At 47.1% G+C, this 19,290-nt stretch overlaps 1 protein-coding gene across 5 annotated transcripts in view; it reads left to right on the top strand.

Moving 5' to 3' along the window:
- The window catches only part of rabgap1l (RAB GTPase activating protein 1-like), a 934,074-nt gene that overhangs the window by 831,029 nt on the left and 83,755 nt on the right, over nt 1-19,290 (top strand). The window contains exon 1 of one of the 5 annotated variants that reach the window (XM_072511775.1): nt 15,587-16,744. The exons of the other annotated variants lie outside the window; for them this stretch is intronic. Coding sequence (XP_072367876.1) covers nt 16,634-16,744 — 111 coding nt within the window. The 5' untranslated portion in view covers nt 15,587-16,633. Of the gene's footprint in view, nt 1-15,586; nt 16,745-19,290 lie in introns of those variants that run through there. 5 annotated transcript variants of the gene reach the window in all.

The following is a 19,290-nucleotide window of genomic DNA, read 5'->3' as shown; positions in this document are numbered from 1 at the left end:
GTGCTGTTTTTTATGTCTTTGTTATGAATCCTAACACCTTGATCAGTAACTTTTCGCAAATTATTTTTCCTCTTACCCTTTCTCCTAATTTTCCTTGTCTTTGAACCCATATCTCTACATAACCTGTCACGTAACCTGCTGCCTTGCTCTCCATTAACCATTATACAGTCCATAGCTTTACCCTTCCCTTCCCCCCAACTTGCTAGTTTAAAGTCCTTGTGACCAACCTATTTATCCTATTCGCTAGAACACTGGTCCCAGAATGGTTCAGGTGAAGTCCCCTTGCCCCCAACTCAGGCCTCGGCGCCCCCCCCCCCCTTGGGGCCCCATCCCCCCTGCCGGCCATCAACCCCCCAAGCCGTTTACCTGCCCCCCCCTCCACGAGCCCACCCGGCGGACCCAACCGAAACAGTGCCCAACCAACCCTCGAAAAACAAAAAACCAACAATTAACAAAGAACCCCCCCCTCAAAATACAACACAACAATCCCCAACCATCCCTTCACCGTGGCCCCCTGACCCTCAGTCCGAGTCCAATTTTTCAGCCTGGACAAAGGCCCACGCCTCCTCCGGGACTCAAAATAATGATGTCGGTCCTTATAGGTGACCTACAGACGTGCCGGCTGCAGCATGCCGAACTTCACCCCCCTCCTGTGCAGCACCGCCTTCGCCCGATTGTACCCGACCCTCTTCTTCGCCACCTCCGCGCTCCAATCTTGGTAGATCCGGACCTCCGCGTTCTCCCACCTGCTGCTCCGCTCCTTCTTGGCCCACCTTAGCACGCACTCCCGATCAGCAAACTGGTGGAACCGCACCAGCACCGCCCGCGGCGACTCGTTGGGTTTGGGCCTCCTCGCCAGCACTCGGTGGGCCCCCTCCAGCTCCAGGGGCCCCTGGAAGGACCCCGCTCCCATCATCGAATTCAGCATAGTGACCACGTAGGCCCCCATGTCCGACCCCTCCAATCCCTCCGGGAGGCCCAGGATCTGCAGATTCTTCCGCCTCGACCGGTTTTCCATCCCCTCGAACCTCTCCTGCCATTTTTTATGGTGCGCCTCCACCTTCACCTCTAGGCCTAGGATCTCATCTTCGTTCTCAGAGACCTTTTGCCGGATCTCCCGGATCGCCGCCCCTTGTGCCGTCTCGGTGTCCAGCAGCTTATCGATTGACACCTTCATCGCCTCCAGCAGATCCGCTTTCAGCTCCCTAAAGCAGCGCTGAAGAAACTCCTGCTTCTCCTGTGCCCACTGCATCCACGCTGCCTGGTCTCCACCCACCGCCATCTTGGTCTTCCTCCCTCGCACCTTCTTTTGCTTCACTGCCACTTTTTAAATCGCCCCACACCTGGTTCAAGCCATACACTATTGGGGGAATGTTGCTGCCCCCTTCCCACACCGGGAAACGTCGAGCAAGCGCTGTTACGTGCTCTAAAAAGAGCCCAAAAGTCAGTTTCCAGTGGGATCTGCCGAATGTGCGACTTAGCTCTACATAGCCGCAACCGGAAGTCTAAATCGCGAGATTTGCAACACTCAGAACGCCTCACAAGATTTAACGAGATCTTGCGAGATGTCTAGATCTGGATCTCACCTTCGGCGAATTCTCCTATGGCCCGGGAACTAATGGCCTCGCCTAGGAGACGTTGCCATGGCACCGTTTAGCACTGGTCCACATAAACGTGGACATGGGGTAATGGCACAGGGGGAGGGCAGTTGGTCTTCCAGGCCATTAGAGGCCCCAAGCGGTTGGGCTTTGGGCAGGGTAGTACCTGGGCACCTTGGCACTGCCAGCCTGGCACCTAGGCAGTGTCACCTGGAATGCTTGGCAGGACCACCCTGGCAGTACTGGGTGCCTGGGTGGCACTGCCAGGCTGGTAGGAGTTGTGCCAGGCTGGCAGTGCCAAGGTGCCCACATGCCAGGTTGCCTGTGCCAGGGATCCAGCCGGGGGGTGTCTTTCTTTAAGAGGTGGGGTGAGGGTGGGCTCAAGGACCCCCTAAGAGCTAGGTTGGGGCGGGTGGGGGGGGTCCGGAGGCCACTGTTGAGGAGCAGAGAGGGAGTCGAAGGATCGGGGCAGCATTTAGAAAAGATGCACCGATTTGTGAGTTATCTTCCTGCATTGACGAGCTGAGGTTGTAAGCACAGGAAGTTCCGGAAGAGCGGCCTCAGCTGGGCATTCCTTACCAAGGCCCAAAAAACCCGGCAAAGTCCCATTTGATAATGAGGTCATTCTCAGCACTGCAGGCACATAGAAACATCCAGCTATACGTATCCAAAACGGGACTCTGTTTTTTTGCGCGTTAAATCAGAAGACAGAAACGAAAGAGACTTCCATTTGCTTGGTGCCTTACATGACCTAAGGATGTCTCAAAGCACTTTGCACCCAATCAAAGTACCTTTTTGAAATGAGGTTACTGTTGTGAATGTAGGAAATGCAACAACAAATTCACACCCAGCGCACAGATCCCAAAAACAGCAATATAAACCTGATATGCTACTTGTTAGTAAGATCGAAGCACATGGATTCCAGGGGCAGTGACTGCATATGATACAAAGGCGAGCAAGCAAGGAGTAGTGGTGAATGGATATTTTTCGACCTGGAGGGAAATATGCAGCTGGAGATCCAGCAACTCCCTATGGCCCCATCTATTCTCACTCCTTTCTGAAGCCTCTCCCCGGTTATATTCCTCACCCTCTGTGATTTCTCAGTTCACCTTGCCACCTCTTCACTGATTTCACTGCCTCCTTCTCTTCCTGCAGCCTTCGCTTCACATTGACAGCCATCCACAAACCTTGCCATCTCACATGACCTCAATACTCCTGTGATCGGCATACATAGAGCTCCAACCAGTGCCTTGTATCTGTTAGCTCGCGCATCCTAACCCCAGTTCCTGCATCTTCTGTCCACCATAAAGCACTCTTATCCTCATTTGGTTAACTCCACATTCACATCCATTTGTCACAATGCTTCAGCAGCCATTGATTTATCCAACCACTCCCTCTCCACTACCTTTTGATGCCTAAGTTAGCAGAAATGTCTTTAATCCTTCCATTCTGATCATTCCCTTTGTGTAGCTCCTATCTTCGCTCACTGGAGTCCATCGGGTGCAAAGAGAGTTCTCATGCAGCTGTGGCAGTGTTGCTAGTCATTAACATTGCTAATCCTCACATCCTGTTGAAGATCACTACATTGTGGTCAACATTCCTTGTTGGGGCAGAGGGGGACAGACCTCCGTCTCTCTGTGCACTGTCAGGCCTCTTGTGGTTTTGCTAAGACATTTGAGTAACAAAGCAGTCGCACATTCTGTTTAAATTATATGTGTCTTCCTAGTTGATAGTAGTTGTAATCTCCTGGCTGTCCTCCTACACTCCTTTACTCTCTATGTCCTCCCCAGCATTTGTTGCTACCTCTGCTTCTCGTCATCAAAACCTCCAGAGAACTTAGTTTATTAAATCCTTTTGAATGTTACAGGATCTATCTACTTAATCTCTCAGCTGACCCTAACATTTAGACGCTGTTCCACCTCTCTTCCTGTTCACCTTAACTTGCCTGAATATCCTTGGAAACTGAATTAAGACCATAAGAAATCGGAACAGCAGTAGGTCATTCGGTCCCATGAACCTGCTCCCCCATTCAATAGGATCATGGCTGATCCGACATTCCTCATGTCCACTTTCCTGCCCTTTCCCTGCAACTCTTGATTCCCTCACTGATCAAAGTTCTATTAATTTCAGCCCCCACAGCTCTCTGTGGCAAGGAGTTCCAAAGACTCTCAACCCCCTCCTCATCTTAGTTTTGAATGGGCACCAGAGATTATGCCCTCTGGTCCTAAACTCTTCCATGTGTCCTCTCAGCATTTACCCTGTCAAGCCCCTTAAGAATTCTGTATGTTTCAATGAGATCACCTCTCATTCTTCTAAATTCCAATGAGTACAGTTCCAACCTGTTTAACCTTTGCTCATAAGATAATCCCTCCATACCAGGGGTCACCCTAGTGAACCTTCTCTGAACTGCCTCCATGAAATAATATCTTTCCTTAAATAAGGGGACCAAAACTGCTCATAGTACTTCTGATGTGGTCTCACCAGTACCTTACAGTTGTAGCAAGACTTCCCGACCCTTATACCCCCTTGAAATAAGGGTCAACATTCTATTAGCCTTCCTGATTACCTGCTGGGCACCTGTGTCTAGCTTTCTGTGTTTCATGCACAAGTACCCCCAAGTCCCTTTGTGTTTCCGCTTTCTGCAGTTTTCCTCCATTTATCTCTATCTTCCGCAGTTCACCCTCTTTCAGATGTTCCTTTTGCTTCTTTCTTCATGAGGCTTAAACTGTGCTGACTTATTGAATGTGTTTTGCATTCATGTAAATGTACCTTTATTATCAAATTGCCCTCTCGATTATCCCTCCGTAGCTTGTGTGTTTCTGATGGGTGCAACCAGTATTTGAGTTGCCCTCTTGTCCACTTTCTGGTTTAACATCACACTCCATCAGCCTTGTGAGGGGTCCAATTTCCTTTCACTCACCTCGCCCATTTAATTCCCTCCCTGACCCTCACTCTCCCTTCCTTTAAGATACTCTTTTAAACCTGGCCCACAGCTTTTGTTCACCCCTCCTATAACATCTGGTGTGGTTCAGTAGCAAATGTTGTTTGATAACGCTCCTTAAAAGTGCCGTGTGACATTTTACTAACTTAAAGGAGCTAAATAAATGCTAGATGGTGTTCATACTTTTAATACACCGGAACCTGGATTGTTACAAGTCTCGGGGGAGGTGGGGGAAGTTTCTGCAACATTTAGTTGGTCAAGTTTCAGTGCAGATTTATATGTTAGAGAGAGGGACTGATTGCAGATCACACTGTGAACTGTTGTGTCAGCACCCTGTGTTTTATTCTCGGTCTGTTCCTATTCCTGTGATGGAAATGTTTGACCTTGTTTTATAACGGCAGCTCTGCCTTTAGGTGTTTTAGAGATTGACGCCCAAATGCAAAAGACTGACTCTGTTGTAACACTGCTAAATGGAAGAGATTTTATATTGAAGAGCAAGAGTCTGAATAATAACATAGGAGTGAAAAAGGTTCTAACACCGCTCCAATGTTAATTCCCTGAGCAGCTCTCTCCTGTTTTCACTGTTCCTAAGGCACCTTCTTATATCCTAGCAACCAGTAATTGGCCCCTTGTGAAAACCTGATCTGAAAACAGAAGGAACTGAACACTGAGGAAGTCTAATCTCGGCAAATGGAATATCCAAGATTTTAAACATTAATCTCATCAGCTCGGCACGCTTTAATTTATTTAACAGGCCAAACAATATAGAGAATAATGGCATTTGAAGTGTTCCTAGTCTCAAACCTGTCCATATGTCGCCAGTTTCACTCATTTACAATCCGCACCCTCAGGCATTCCGTACGTTTGAGTCTCTATTTGGGCAGTTTATGCTGTTAGAGGTTGGCGAGGGGTGAACAGGACAGTAATTCTGACAGGATATATGTTCCTTACATCAACTGGATACATGTTCCTCACATCAAGGTTCTGCAGGTGAAGGTACTTGATGCCACGTTATATGCATCTACTTTTTGAGTACCAGTCCAGTTCATTTTAATAATTATGTAAATGATGGGTCCTGTTAGCAGCCAGTCTATGTTTCCAATCTTGCTCTTTGAGACCATATGAATCATCCTTGGGCCTTAAAAGAAGTGTATGATGAGGTATGATGAGATCCATATGTATCATATGGATGATAATGGCATAGTGTAGGTTGGATGGCTTTTTGTTTTGGTGCAACATCGTGGGCCGAAGGGCCTGTACTGCGCTGTATCGTTCAATGTTCTATATTGATGCATTGGTTTTTATTTTCCTAAACTCCCTAGATTTGGGGAAGGTCCCAATAGATTGGAAGTCGACACATGTAACTCCATATGGAGGGAGACAGAAAGCGGTCAGTCGGCTTAAAATCTGTTATAGGGGAAATGGTAGAGGCTGTTATTAATGAAGTTATAGCAGGGCATTTGGATAAGTTCATGGTAATCAGGCAGAGGCACCATTGTTTTGTGAAAGAGAAATCATGTTTAACCAACTTGTTGGCTTTCTTTGAGGAAGTAAGATGTGCTATGGATAAAGGGGAACCAGTGGATGTACTGTACATAGATTTCAAGAAGGCATTCGATAAAGTGCCACATCAAAGGTTGTTGCGGAAAATAAAAGCTTGTGGTGTAGGGGTAACATATGGGCATGGATAGAAGATTGGCTAACTAACAAAACGCACAAAGTAGGCAGGATGTAATGAGTGGTGTGACACAAGGATTAGTGCTGGGACCTCAACTGTTTAGAGTTTATATAAATGACTTGGATGAAGGGATGGATGGGAAGGTTGCCAAATTTGCTAATGACACAAAGATAGGTAGGAAAGTAAGTCATGAAGGAGACATGAGCTATAGGTCTAGATAGGTTAAGTTATGAAGAGAGATTGGATAGACTGGGGTTGTTTTCCTTGGATCAGACGAGACTGAGGGGGGACATGATTGAGATGAATAAAATTATGTGGGGCATAGATAGAGTAGACAGGAAGAAACTTTTCCCCTTCGTGGAGGGATCAATGACCAGGGTGCATTGATTTAAGGTAAGGGGCAGGAGGTTTAGAGGGGATGTGAGGGAAAACTTTTTCACCCAGAGGGTGGTGGGAGTTTGGAACTTACTGCCTGAAAGGGTGGTGGAGGCAAAGACCCTTGTAACATTTAAGAAGAATTTAGATGCGCACTTGCGATGCTAAGGCATATAAGGCTATGGGCCAAGTGCTGGAAATGGGATTAGAATAGTTAGGTGTTTGTTTTTGACCAGCACAGATGCAAAGGGCCTTTTCTGTGCTATAGACCTCTGTGACTTCTGTGAGTGGGCAACAATCTGGCAAATGGCGTACAATGTGGAAAAATGTGAAATTGTCCATTTTGGCAGGAAGACTGAAAAATAAGCCCAGACAGTGACCCAAGCGGGAATCGAACCCGGGACCCTGGTGCTGTGAAGCAACATTGTTAACCACTGTGCTACATGCCGCTCATAATTAACTTTCCTAATTACTTGCCGTACCTGCAAACTTAGCCTTTTGTGATTCATGCACTAAAACGCACACATCACTCCAAATCTCTGAGCTCTGCAATGTCTCACCAATTAGATCTTATTTTTTAGTCTTGACAAGTTGGATGTGGAGAGGATGTTTCCTCTTATGGGAAAATCTAGAATTTAGGGGTCACCGTTTAAAATTAAGGGGTAGAATTCTCCGCCCCGCCTGCAGCGGAATTCTCCATCCCGCCAGCTGGCCAAAGGGGTTTCCCATTGTGGACAGCCCCACGCAGTCGGGAAATCCCTGGTCGTGGATGCACTACCTGTGCAACGGAGAATCCTGCCAGCGGAGAATCCAGCCCAAGTAGTCTCCCATTTAAAGTGGAGATGAGGAGAATTTCTTTCACACAGAGGGTTGTGAGTCTTTGGTACTCTCTGAAAAGACTGTGGAAGCAGACACTGAATATTTTTAAGGCACAGGTGGATAGATTCTTGGTAAACAAGGGGTTATTGGGGGAGGTAGGCGGGATGCAGATTTGAGGTTACTATCAGATCAGCCTTGATCGTGTTAAATGGCACTGCAGACACGAGGGGCCAAATGGCCTACTCCTGCTCCTTGTTCCTATGTTCAAATCCTTAAGGACCCATTTTAGCTGAGGGAGAGACACCTGACATGAGGCCTACAAGCAACAAGATCTGAACCATATTGAGGCCTGGGCTGACGAGTGGCAAATAGCATTCGCCCCATCGAATTGTCAGGCAATGGCCATCTCCAGCAAGAGAAGATCTAAACGTCATCCCTTGACATTCAATGGCATTACCATCGCTGAATCCTCTACTACCAGCATTCTGCGGGTTATCATTGGCCAGAAACTGAACTGGACCAGCCATATATCCGAGGTACACACCACCCTGTCCTGGACATGTACTCCTATTTGTTTACTGTCTCTGGGCCAAAATGCTGGAACTGCCTCCCTAACATCACTGTGGGTGCACCTACACCACATGGATTGCAGCGGTTCAAGAAGGCAGCTCACCATCTTGGAGGACAATAAATGCATATCTAGCCAGCGACACATTCCAAGAACAAATTAAAATGTCGACCAGGGGATGTACAGGTGCAATTTCAGGAAGCAAGGCTGAGGAATTGAGGGAAGTGTTCCAGCATGTGAATAAACAGTTGGCAGGTGGTTCTGGAGTTAGAGGAGTTTGCAAGTTCAGGCAGGCAGAGGCCCAAGTTTCCTTATGGAACCAAGAGCAGTACTGCTAATCTGTCTGGATAAATCATTCCTACCTGGCCTTTCAGGCCTCAGCTGCTCTGCACTCCAGGTTGGTGAAATCAACCTGGCTGACAGTATCTTTCACAACTTCAGGATGTCCCAAAGCGCTCAGCAGACAAGGAGGTGTTTTTGAAGTACAGTCCCTGTTGTAATGTAGGAAATGGAACAGCCAATTTAGCATAGCAACTTTATTTATCCAGCGCCTTTAATGTAATAAGGAAGCCCAAGATGCTTTGCACGAGCATTACGGGGGTGACGAACAAGGCATTGGAAGGATTTGGAAACAACACTCGAGTGTTTTAAAATCCAGGGGGGTTGCTTAACCAGGAGATAAATGCAGGTCAGCAAGCAGAGTGGGTGATGGGTGAACAGGATATGGTTCATGGTGGGACACTGGCAGCCGCATTTTGGATAACCGCAAGTTTGAAGGGTAGAATGTAGAAGACCAGCAGCAGTGGGTTGGAATAGGCAAGTTTAGAGCAAACTAAGATACACTGAGGCACAGGGTGGAATCGAGTGATGTTTCACATGGAATTATAAGTGGTCTTTGTGATAACTTGGATACGTGGTCACAAGTTCACTTCGGTCAAACATGATGATGATTGCAAACATTTTATTCAGTATGGACTTGGTGGCAGGTACCAAAGGCAATGGCTTTGGTTATCCCAGCATTTAGTTGGGGAAAATTTCTGCTCATTCACTGCTGGATGTCATACAAACAATTTTGAGACGGGTGGGGTTAGGGGAGGGGGTGTTCAGAGGATTTGATGGTGAGGTGGAACTGGTTGCCGTTCGCATACATGCTTTGTTTTTGGTTGCTGTCACTGAAGAGCAGTATGTAAATATGAAATAGGAGGGGGCCAAGTATACATCTTTGGACGTCACCAGGGCTAACAGTACAGGATTGGGATGAGCAGCCATTCAATCGATTAATTGGCTGTGAATAGTTAAGGCCGTAACCAGGCAAGTGTAATCCCAACTCGCTGGTTAAGAGAGGGAGAGGTGTTGGAGGAGGACAAGGGTGATCAACTTCATCAAAGGAAACAGACTGGTTTGAGAAGAGATGGTTTACTATGGTCAGATAGCAAAAATCACAAATGACATCCTAAGAAGTGTTTTAACACTGGCAAGGTAGAAACCTGATTGGGAGAAATTCAGCATGGAGATTCAAGAAGGATGGGCATAGACTTGGGATGCGGTGACATGTTTAGTGACTTTGCAGAGATTGGATATGGGGTGCTAATTTGCAAGGACGGAGAATTCAAGGGTTGTTTATTTTCCCCAAGGGGGTGATGACAGCAAAGTTGAAGCAGAGTGGACTGCACCTGAAGAGAGAGAACAATTAATAAACTAACCTGGGGGCCAGAAAGGCAAAATCAGTGGGCAACAGTTTAAGGTCTGGTGCAAGAGATGGATCTTGTGGACAAGATTAGCTTAGCGAGAGCATGAGGGAATTGAGGGAAAAAAAACTAGAGAGAAATGTTTGAGTTTCGGGCTCGGGTAGAGGGAACCTTTGAAGATGTTTAAAGAATAAGAGTCTTCAATAACTGGGCGGGTCGGAAGCTGTTGTCATGAACAAAGCAACACAAGATTAATCAGCAACCACGGTCCAAGTGCACTTTTACCTTACACTGAGTGAGTGCAGGAAAAATGCCTTTGTTACCAATAGTCTGTAATTACTGTTGTAGTTGATGCTCTGCATTTAATTAATTACTGCTTAATAAACCTGACTAACAGTGTGGAGCCCGAGCCACAGTGTGATGAGGAATACATCCAATTATACAGCACATAAACAGGGCATTTGACCCAACCAGTCCAAGCGAGTGTTTATGCTTCAGTCTCGTGGCTTTCTCCGTCATGTATCTACCCTTCAAAGCATCTATTCTATTCTTCACCTTGAGGTAAGGTGAATCGAGGGGGGGAGGTGGTGTAGTGGTAATGTCACTCGACTAGTAATCCAGAGGCCAGGCTAATGCTCTGGGGACTCGGGTTCAAATCCCACCATGGCAGCTGTGGAATTTAAATTCAATGAATAAATCTGGAATTAAAAGCTCGTTAATGATGACCATGAAATGATTGTAGTAAAACCCCATCTGGTTCACTGATGTCCTTCAGAGAAGGAAATTTGCCATCCATGCAGACCAGGTAATGGTCTGGCCTACATGTGACTCCAGACCCACAGCAATGTGGTCGCTCAGTTCAAGAGCAATTAGAATGGACAACAAGTGTCGGCCTTGCCAGCGATGCCCACATCCCATGTTTTTAAAACTCCATATAATCACAAGTTGTGCATTCTCACCACTGAGTTAAGCGGTTTTCCTGAATTCCTATCGTCAGCTTCTATTCATTTTTTAAAAAAAATTAAGAGTACCCAACTATTTTTCTTTTCAATTAAGGGGCAATTTAGCTTGGCCAATCCACCCACCCTGCACATCTTTGGGTTGTGGGGGTGAAACCCACGCAGACACTGGGAGAATGTGCAAACGCAACACAGATAGTGACCCAGGGCCAGGATTTGAACCCGGGTCCTCAGCGCCACAGTCCCAGTGTTAACCACTGCGCCACCGTGCTGCCCTCGCTTCTATTCATGGCCTTGAATATTAAACCCTCATTTTCTCAATAGCTGCCCTATTAAACTCTTCATCGTCTTAAACCTCTCTGTTAGGTCGCTCCTCAGACTTCACTTTTCTGGAGAACTAAACATTTGCCCTGGCACCGTTTGGAGTCGAGGGAAATATGTAGAAATATGTGACATATCCCTCTGACTGAAACCCAAATGACGAGGGTTCTCTGTTCAATCTCTGGGTCTGTTAAATTTCCAAGGTGCTCAGCAAGTGAAGACTCACTCCTGCTATGAAGCTTGCTCACTGAGTGGTCTGTGTTTGCTGAACCAGAGTAGCATATCGAGGTGGAAAGTCAGGATACAAGGTCTAATTTGCCAGTATCAGGAAGGGAAAGCATGTATCAGGATACCGAGGATGTTGTAACTAGTCCAAGAGGATGAGGGAATGGAGGCAGTATTGGAGCCAGGGAGATTGGTCTGGGAGGCACTGGCAACTTTCTGATTCTGCCAAACTATCATCCAGATGATAACAAGAGAAACAATTTGCAATAAACGTCTGACTTTACAAATTTACTTTTGTCCAATTTGCACTTCATTGGCTGCAAACTACTCTGCGATGTAATGGAAATCTCTCATTGTTTCTTTTACCCTTGTGCTGTAACTGAGGTGCCATGGACGGCAAAGGGTAGGATAGTGGTTAGCACTGTTGCTTCACAGAGCCAAGGTTCGAGGTTCGATTCCCGACTTGGGTCACTGTCTGTGTGGAGTCCGCCCATTCTCCCTGTGTCTGCCTGAGTTTCCTCCGGGTGCTCCGGTTTCCTCCCACAGGTCCCGAAAGACGTGCTTGTTAGGTAAATTGGATATTCTGAATTCTCCCTCAGTGTACCAAAACAGGCGCTGGAATGTGGCGACTAGGATTTTTTCACAGTAACTTCATTGCAGTGTTAATGTAAGCCTACTTGTGACAATAATAAAGATTATTATATGCCACCCTCCCACTGCTGATCGCTCTACATGACCCTTTCCAATGTACAATCTTCATGCTAGGAACCAATAACGTATACAGAATTGATTACTTGGCTTTCCATGCTGAGGAATGCTGCTCCTGCTTCTGATCTAGCTCCTTCTGAATGTATTGTCAGGCTGCTGGTCTTCACTGTGATTGTGCCATTGCTACTGGATTGGACAGTTGTGTAGTAACACAAGTCGAAGCTGGCACGACACTCCTCCAGTGATGAGTCCCTTCCGGACTTCTGTACAGGTTACTTTACAATCTGGCCGAGAGCTGTCTTTAGTATCTTGATGAGGAGTATAATAAGTACCTCTCCCTTTCCCTCTCTCACCCATGCCTGTCCTCTCTTTCATTCCCCCTTGCACTCTCCTCTTACTCCCTCTCTCTCACTCCACACTGTATGCCTTGTTCTCACTCTCATGTGCTCTCTTGGTCTCGCGATCTCACTCTTTTTCTCCTATTACCCATTGCTTCCTCCTTTTTCTCTCCACTTGCACCATTTTCCTCTCTCTCTCGTTCTCTCCCTCTTTCTTTCTCTCCCCCTCTCCCCCCACCCCCTCCGAGCTGTCCTCCTTCCTCTCTCGCTCCCCCTGCATTGCCCCTCCACTCTTCCCTGTGCCTTCACCCTCTTGCTGCCCTGTGCCGCCCTCCTAACTTTTTCTCCCCTGCTTCATCCCATCTCTCTCTCTCTCTCTCGTCCTGCTCCACTCTTGCTCGTTCTCATGCACTCTCTCTCGCACCCTCTTCTCCTCCCCACCAACACAGCCTTCCTCTATTCCCCCCGCCCTCCTCTCCTCTCCCTCCCGTGCCACTTGTCGGCGCAACATCGAGGGCCGAAGGGCCTGTACTGCGCTGTAATGTTCAATGTTCTCCTTTGGTTCGATGGGTTCCAAGAAGTCCATTGTATGATCTGCAGCTTCTGCCACACCAGCACGGGGTTGGTGATGTTTGAAGGGTTGGGTCGTTGAGTTTTTGTGTGCCGCCCAACCCCCCCGATGCCTCACTTCACCTCTGCAAATACCTAATGAAGTCTCAATGTGTTTGGTGGTGTCTTTCCAGGTGCTGCACCTCCATTTTGGTCAGGCACTCCCCATGAGTCGGCAGGATGGTTGACCTGTTCAGGGATTCTTTGCAGACATTCCTGAAGGGATTCCGTCAATACAAGGCAGATTGGCTTGGGACAAGACACCATCTTTCTTGCCATCGGATTTGCACGATCTTGTGAAGACACCACTGGTGATACTTTTCCAGTATTTTCAGCTGCCTGCTGTAGGTTGTCCAAGGCTCTGAAAGCAGATAGGAGTGCAGGGATCACTGCTGCCAATAAACCATGACCTTTGTCTCGCGTTTGGGATCCATGTCCTCAAATACTCTTTTTCTCAATTGGCTGAAGGCTGACCGGTACAGTGTAGGCAAGGAAAAATTTTGTCACCTATGTCTCCCTTTGTCAAGAGGAGGCTCACAAGACCCAGAAAATGGTACACTTTTTCCAGGATTTCACCGTGATCTCAACCGACATCCTTAGTTTTCTGGGTACTTGATGAAAGGCCCATATTCTCATATTCTTCAGAGAAGCAAACAAGCTGAAATTCAGTTTGAGTGAGCACAGGACCAGCATCATCTGCCTGCTGGAGCTCAATAACTGAAGTTGGAGTGACTTTGTTTTTGGACTGATGGCAGTATAGGTTGAAAGTTTATCATATTGCTTTTCATGGCCAGAGTAAGTACTTTTGAAATGGAGCATCTTTTGGAATATTGCCCCTGATCTGATGTGGAATGCTCCAATCATCAGCTTGTCTAGAATACTGATTCATAAGTGTCTCCTGTTGAGGTTATCTTGTACCAGAACAACATACACTGTGGGATGACTCTCTGCAAAGCCCAAGTGTCTGCTTGAACCTCTGGGCTGGTTTGTAGCTAGGAAATTTCCCCACCTGCCAATGTTCAGAAGATGACGTGGAGATGCCGGCATTGGACTGGGGTGAGCACAGTAAGAAGTCTTAGACTTCGTACAATGTTCAGAAACTCAGCGTTGAAGCTTGAGGGACAAGTTTCTCTCACCATGCGGCCAGTGTGCTACAGGCATTACCATCCACCACATTCACGCCCTGTCACTTTTAATCTCGGTTGTCTCTGGATCTAACTTGTTCTGCACCAGGCCTCTGAGTTAGGTGCAGAGGGAGCTTCATTCTGCACCTAACCACATGATACATGCTTAATGTCAGCTTTGGTCCAGTGGGTAGCACACATGCCTCTTGAGTCAGAATGCCGTGGGTTCAAGCGTCACTGGCAAAGAGTTGACTGCTTGATCCAGGCTGATGTTTTTGTGCATTGCTGCACTGTCTGTGGTATCTGTAGGAGAAACATTAAACCAAGGCCTGCCTTGTCAGGGTGAATGTGAAATGTCTAAGCAATATGTGAAGAACAGGAGAGATTCTGAGAAAATCTGAAACCTTGACCCTGAGTAAAACGTGAGAGAATCTTCCGTTGCAAAAGGCCCTTCGGCCAGTCGAATGCAGGTCACAGCTGTAGTGCTTGCTGAAAGAGTGCTGAGGTGAAGATGCTGTTGTATATTATGACTCCTGTCCTGTGAGTTAATGTTTCCCTGTTGGCTCCTTCCCCATGGGCTTCCGGACAGTGATATGTGGGGGAGAGGCTGGGGAAAGATTTTATCCTCTCCCCATTCTCATGTGAACACTTAACACTCACTGGATTCCTCTCTGTTCTATGCTAATACAATTGTTGGCTTCAGAATCTGTTCATGTCCTGCACCCGGGAGCCTATTATCTGGGCTGACAGTTCTGTGCAGTACTGAGGGAGTGCTGCACTGGCAGAGGTGCTGTCCTTGAAAGGAAATATTAAACCAAGTCTGTCTGTCCCCTCAGGCGGGTGTAAAGGTTTCTGTAGCACTATATGAAGAAGAGCAGGGGAAGTTCTCCCAGGTGCACTGGCCAATATTTATCCACTAACCAACATCACAAATGTACCATCTGGTGATTGATCACTGTGAGATCTTGCTGTGCGCAAACGTGGTTGTGTTTCTGACTGCACTTCACTAGTACTTAATTGGCTGTAAAGCACTTGAGGAAGTCTTGACATCATGAAAGGCACTAAATCAATGCAATCAATTCTTTTAGAATACCTAGAAAGGAGGCCATTCGGTCCATTATGTCTGCACCGACCCTTTGAAAGAGCACCCTACCTAGGACCACTCCCTCATCCTATTCCCTTAACCCCACCGCACCTGCACATTTTTGGACACTAAGGGGCAATTTTAGCATGGCCAATCCAACCTGCACATCTTTTTCTTTCAGCTCTTTGAGAAGTGTTGAACTGTTAAATAGCTGCAGATTATCCAACAAAATAGTTTCCATCCCTGCCCCCCCGGATAATCTGTAAAGTGGACTAATCCTCGTGCAGGAGTAAGTGTTGCCGAATTAACATCAGTTGCGTTTCCCTCTGAGTTTTACTGTATCTAAGTTACGTTGAGGAGCAGTATTTCTCATTACTCTGACTGCTGTGACATTGAGCTGTGGAGGGCCGCTCCTCTCTTTCTGCAGCTCATTAACCTGCCCTCAGGAACTGATGGACTGAAACAAGCCACTCCTTAAAAGAAAGCACGTGAATTGGTGAGGAATGCGGAGCATCTGAAAGCTTGCTTTTGATTGCTGCTGCTGCTTCCTGGTATCCACACTGGCTGTGAAAACTGCAACCAGCTTCGAGAGAGTGTGGGAGGGGAAACTGGCTCCAGCTCTTTGAGGAACAGGTGGCCCACATCATGAAAAATGGTGTGCGAATGTTCCAGAACCTCCTGACGTCCTGCTTCACCTGAAGAACCTGTTACTCTCTTTCTACAGGACCCGAGAGAGATTGTGAGACTAGTCAGATGGATCCATCGGGAAATCCTCAAACCTGGAATCTATAAGACACCTGCGATGGGAGAGATAGGCGCCAGGAAATAGTTAAGTCTGTTTTGAGGTAGCCCTGGGTCAGTTCCCACTGATTGCGCTGCTGTTTTTTTTTAAAGTAAAGGCTGCGAAGAGCCTCAGAGTTTGTGTGTAAGAGTTAAATGTGGATGCGTGTGGACTGAAACCTCAGTCTCCACAGCTGCTGCCCTCAAGCTTTTCAAAGGCTAATGCCCAGAGTGTCTCCTTCGACTGTCTAAGTGCTCTGCGAGCCTTGCCCTTTGAGGAAAGGCACACTGGAGAATCATGAGCTAGAACAGGCAGGCGGGCAATGCTAACACACGCCCCCCGCCCCCATCATCCCCACTTTTAAATTCTGGCAGAAAGCGAGCAGGAAGTGGTCAGCAAGCTGCAGTCGAGGATCTCCTTCAGTGGGCGTGCTCAACTCGAGGGATGAGACAGCATACCATTGACTTTGGCTCCCCGTCCCTCAACCTCTTTTCGTCTTCTGAATTCTGACTGGCAACCGGAGAATCGGGCTTCGGCACAAATGTGGAGAGAGAGAGAGAGCGAGCAGCTCGTTAAATCAAACTCTGACTCTTCGACAATTTGGTTTCTATCGATGGGGAGACGGTGTGCGTTCAACTGGTGATGGAGTCTCTGATGCATAACCCATGATTCAAGTAGAAAGGAGGAAGATCTTAATCAGCTCTTTCACCACCACTAGTTTCTGTGCCCAGAGTGGATGCAGCACAGACTCGTGAGCCTCGTGATACTTTTCCCTATATTTTTTTAATTTATTTTTATTCAACACTTTTCTGTCAAAATGATGGAAGAGGTTTCAATAACGGTAGCCTACGACGCTCATGTCTTCAGTCAAATGGATGAAGAGGACACTTTGGCCAATATGGTCGCAACCACGAAGCCCAAGTCAATGGTAGGTCATTGCAAATGTAGGTTTGGTCGATAATGCAGGGTGAGACCCAGACAAAATATGGATTACAAGTGCAGTTTTCTAATGCCGTCTTTCAGACAACACATTCAAGGTGCTGTCTGCCCCCCTGGGTTGGAAGTGAGAAGATCCCATGCCACTGTTTTGATGAAAGGTAGGGGAGTTCTCGCCAGTGCCCTGACTGATATTTATCCCTCAGTCTGTGCAGATCATCAGGTTGTTATATCACATTGCTGTTTGTGGGATCCTGCTGTGCACAAACTGGTTACCGTGATTCCTACATCCCAACAGTAGCTACACTTCCAAATGATTTAACTGGGAAGGCAATTTGGGCTATCTTCTATTCCCTCCTTAAACCCACTTAGCTCTCTTACCCCCCCCCCCCCCCCAACCCCTCTCCAATGCCTTTCTTTCACAATTGATGATTGTGTTACTGGACCTGTGAATTGTAGGCACAGTGGTTAGCACTGCTGCCTCACAGCACCAGGGACCGGAGTTTAGTTCCGGCCTTGGCTGACTGTGTGGAGTATGCTCTTTTTCCTCATGTCTGTATAGGTTTCCTCTGGGTGCTCCGGTTTCCACCAGTCCAGAGATGTGCAGGTTAGATAGATTGGCCATGCTTAAATTGTCCCTATTGTCCATGGGCTGCGGAGCACGGTAGCACAAGTGGATAGCTCTGTGGCTTCACAGCTCCAGGGTCCCAGGTTAGATTCCCAGCTTGGGTCACTGTCTGTGTGGAGTCTGCACGTTCTCCCGTGTCTGCGTGGGTTTCCTCCGGGTGCTCCGGTTTCCTCCCACAGTCCAAAGACGTGCAGGTTAGGTGGATTGGCCATGATAAATTGCCCTTAGTGACCAAAAAAGGTTAGCTGGGGTTATTGGGTTACGGGGATAGCGTGGACGTGAGGGCTTAAATGGGTTGGTGCAGACTCGATGGGCCGAATGGCATCCTTCTGCACTGTAGGAATTCTATGATTCTTCTGTGATACTAATGAGAGTTCAAATCCCCACCCTCTGGCAGTTTTCGAATTTGGATTCAGGAATAAAAAGCTGGTATCATTAAAAGTGACCGTGAAGTTGTCAGATGGAAATTCAACTGGTTTGCTGATGTCCTTTAAGAGGGTGAAACTGGCTGTCACCATCCAGTCTGGCCTATTTGTGATTCCAGGGCCACACCATGTGGTTGACTCTTAACTGCCCTCTGAAGTGGCCCTTAAGTCAATTCATCTATAGGTGAGCAGTAAATGTCATCCTTGAGTGATGACTGCAACCCAAGGAAGAATTTTTAAACTAAACCCCGGTATTGTTTCTATCATAAATAGAATCTCCTAAAGTATTGCAAGGTTCCCCTTTAACTGAGTTAGAGTGTGATATCCTGAGGTTTCTGAGGTTACCAACAAGTCTTGTGAAAGAGCGGGTGCTTATTTTATCTCATACAATGCAGAGTGCAGGCTCTAATTATAACAGTTTAAACTTCAGTAGTAAACAGGTGACTTAATTCCTGCTACAATCTCCACACACACTCCCAATACCACACCTGCCAGTCTCTGATTGCATTTTGAAAGGAAAAACAACTGAATACATTGGGGGATTAATTTTTATTAACTTTCATGCTCCCTTCATAGAAAATACAGCACAGAACAGGCCCTTCGGCCCACGATGTTGTGCCGAACCTTTGTCCTAGATTAATCCTAGATTATCATTGAATTTACAGTGCAGAAGGAGGCCATTCGGCCCTTTGAGTCTGCACCGGCTCTTGGAAAGAGCACCCTACCCAAACTCAACACCTCCACCCAACACCAAGGGCAATTTGGACATTAAGGGCAATTTATCATTGGCCAATTCACCTAACCCGCACACCTTTGGACTGTGGGAGGAAACCGGAGCACCCGGAGGAAACCCACGCAGACACGGGGAGGACGTGCAGACTCCGCACAGACAGTGACCCAAGCCGGAATCGAATTTGGGACCCTGGAGCTGTGAAGCAATTGTGCTATCCACAATGCTACCGTGCTGCCCTTAAGAACAAATAAATCTACACTATATCATTTTACCGTAATCCATGTACCTATCCAATAGCTGCTTGAAGGTCCCTAATGTTTCCGACTCAACTACTTCCACAGGCAGTGCATTCCATGCCCCCACTACTCTCTGGGTAAAGAACCTACCTCTGATATCCCTCCTATATCTTCCACCTTTCACCTTAAATTTATGTCCCCTTGTAATGGTGTGTTCCACCCGGGGAAAAAGTCTCTGACTGTCTACTCTATCTATTCCCCTGATCATCTTATAAACCTCTATCAAGTCGCCCCTCATCCTTCTCCGTTCTAATGAGAAAAGGCTTAGCACCCTCAACCTTTCCTCGTAAGACCTACTCTCCATTCCAGGCAACATCCTGGTAAATCTTCTTTGCACCTTTTCCAGAGCTTCCACATCCTTCCTAAAATGAGGCGACCAGAACTGTACACAGTACTCCAAATGTGGCCTTACCAAAGTTTTGTACAGCTGCATCATCACCTCACGGCTCTTAAATT

The sequence above is a fragment of the Scyliorhinus torazame genome, chromosome 7 (genome assembly GCF_047496885.1).
Source record: "Scyliorhinus torazame isolate Kashiwa2021f chromosome 7, sScyTor2.1, whole genome shotgun sequence".
NCBI classification, from domain to species: domain Eukaryota; kingdom Metazoa; phylum Chordata; class Chondrichthyes; order Carcharhiniformes; family Scyliorhinidae; genus Scyliorhinus; species Scyliorhinus torazame.
The sequence above is the reverse complement of the archived record's forward strand: the minus strand, read 5'-3'. Positions and strand labels throughout refer to the sequence as shown.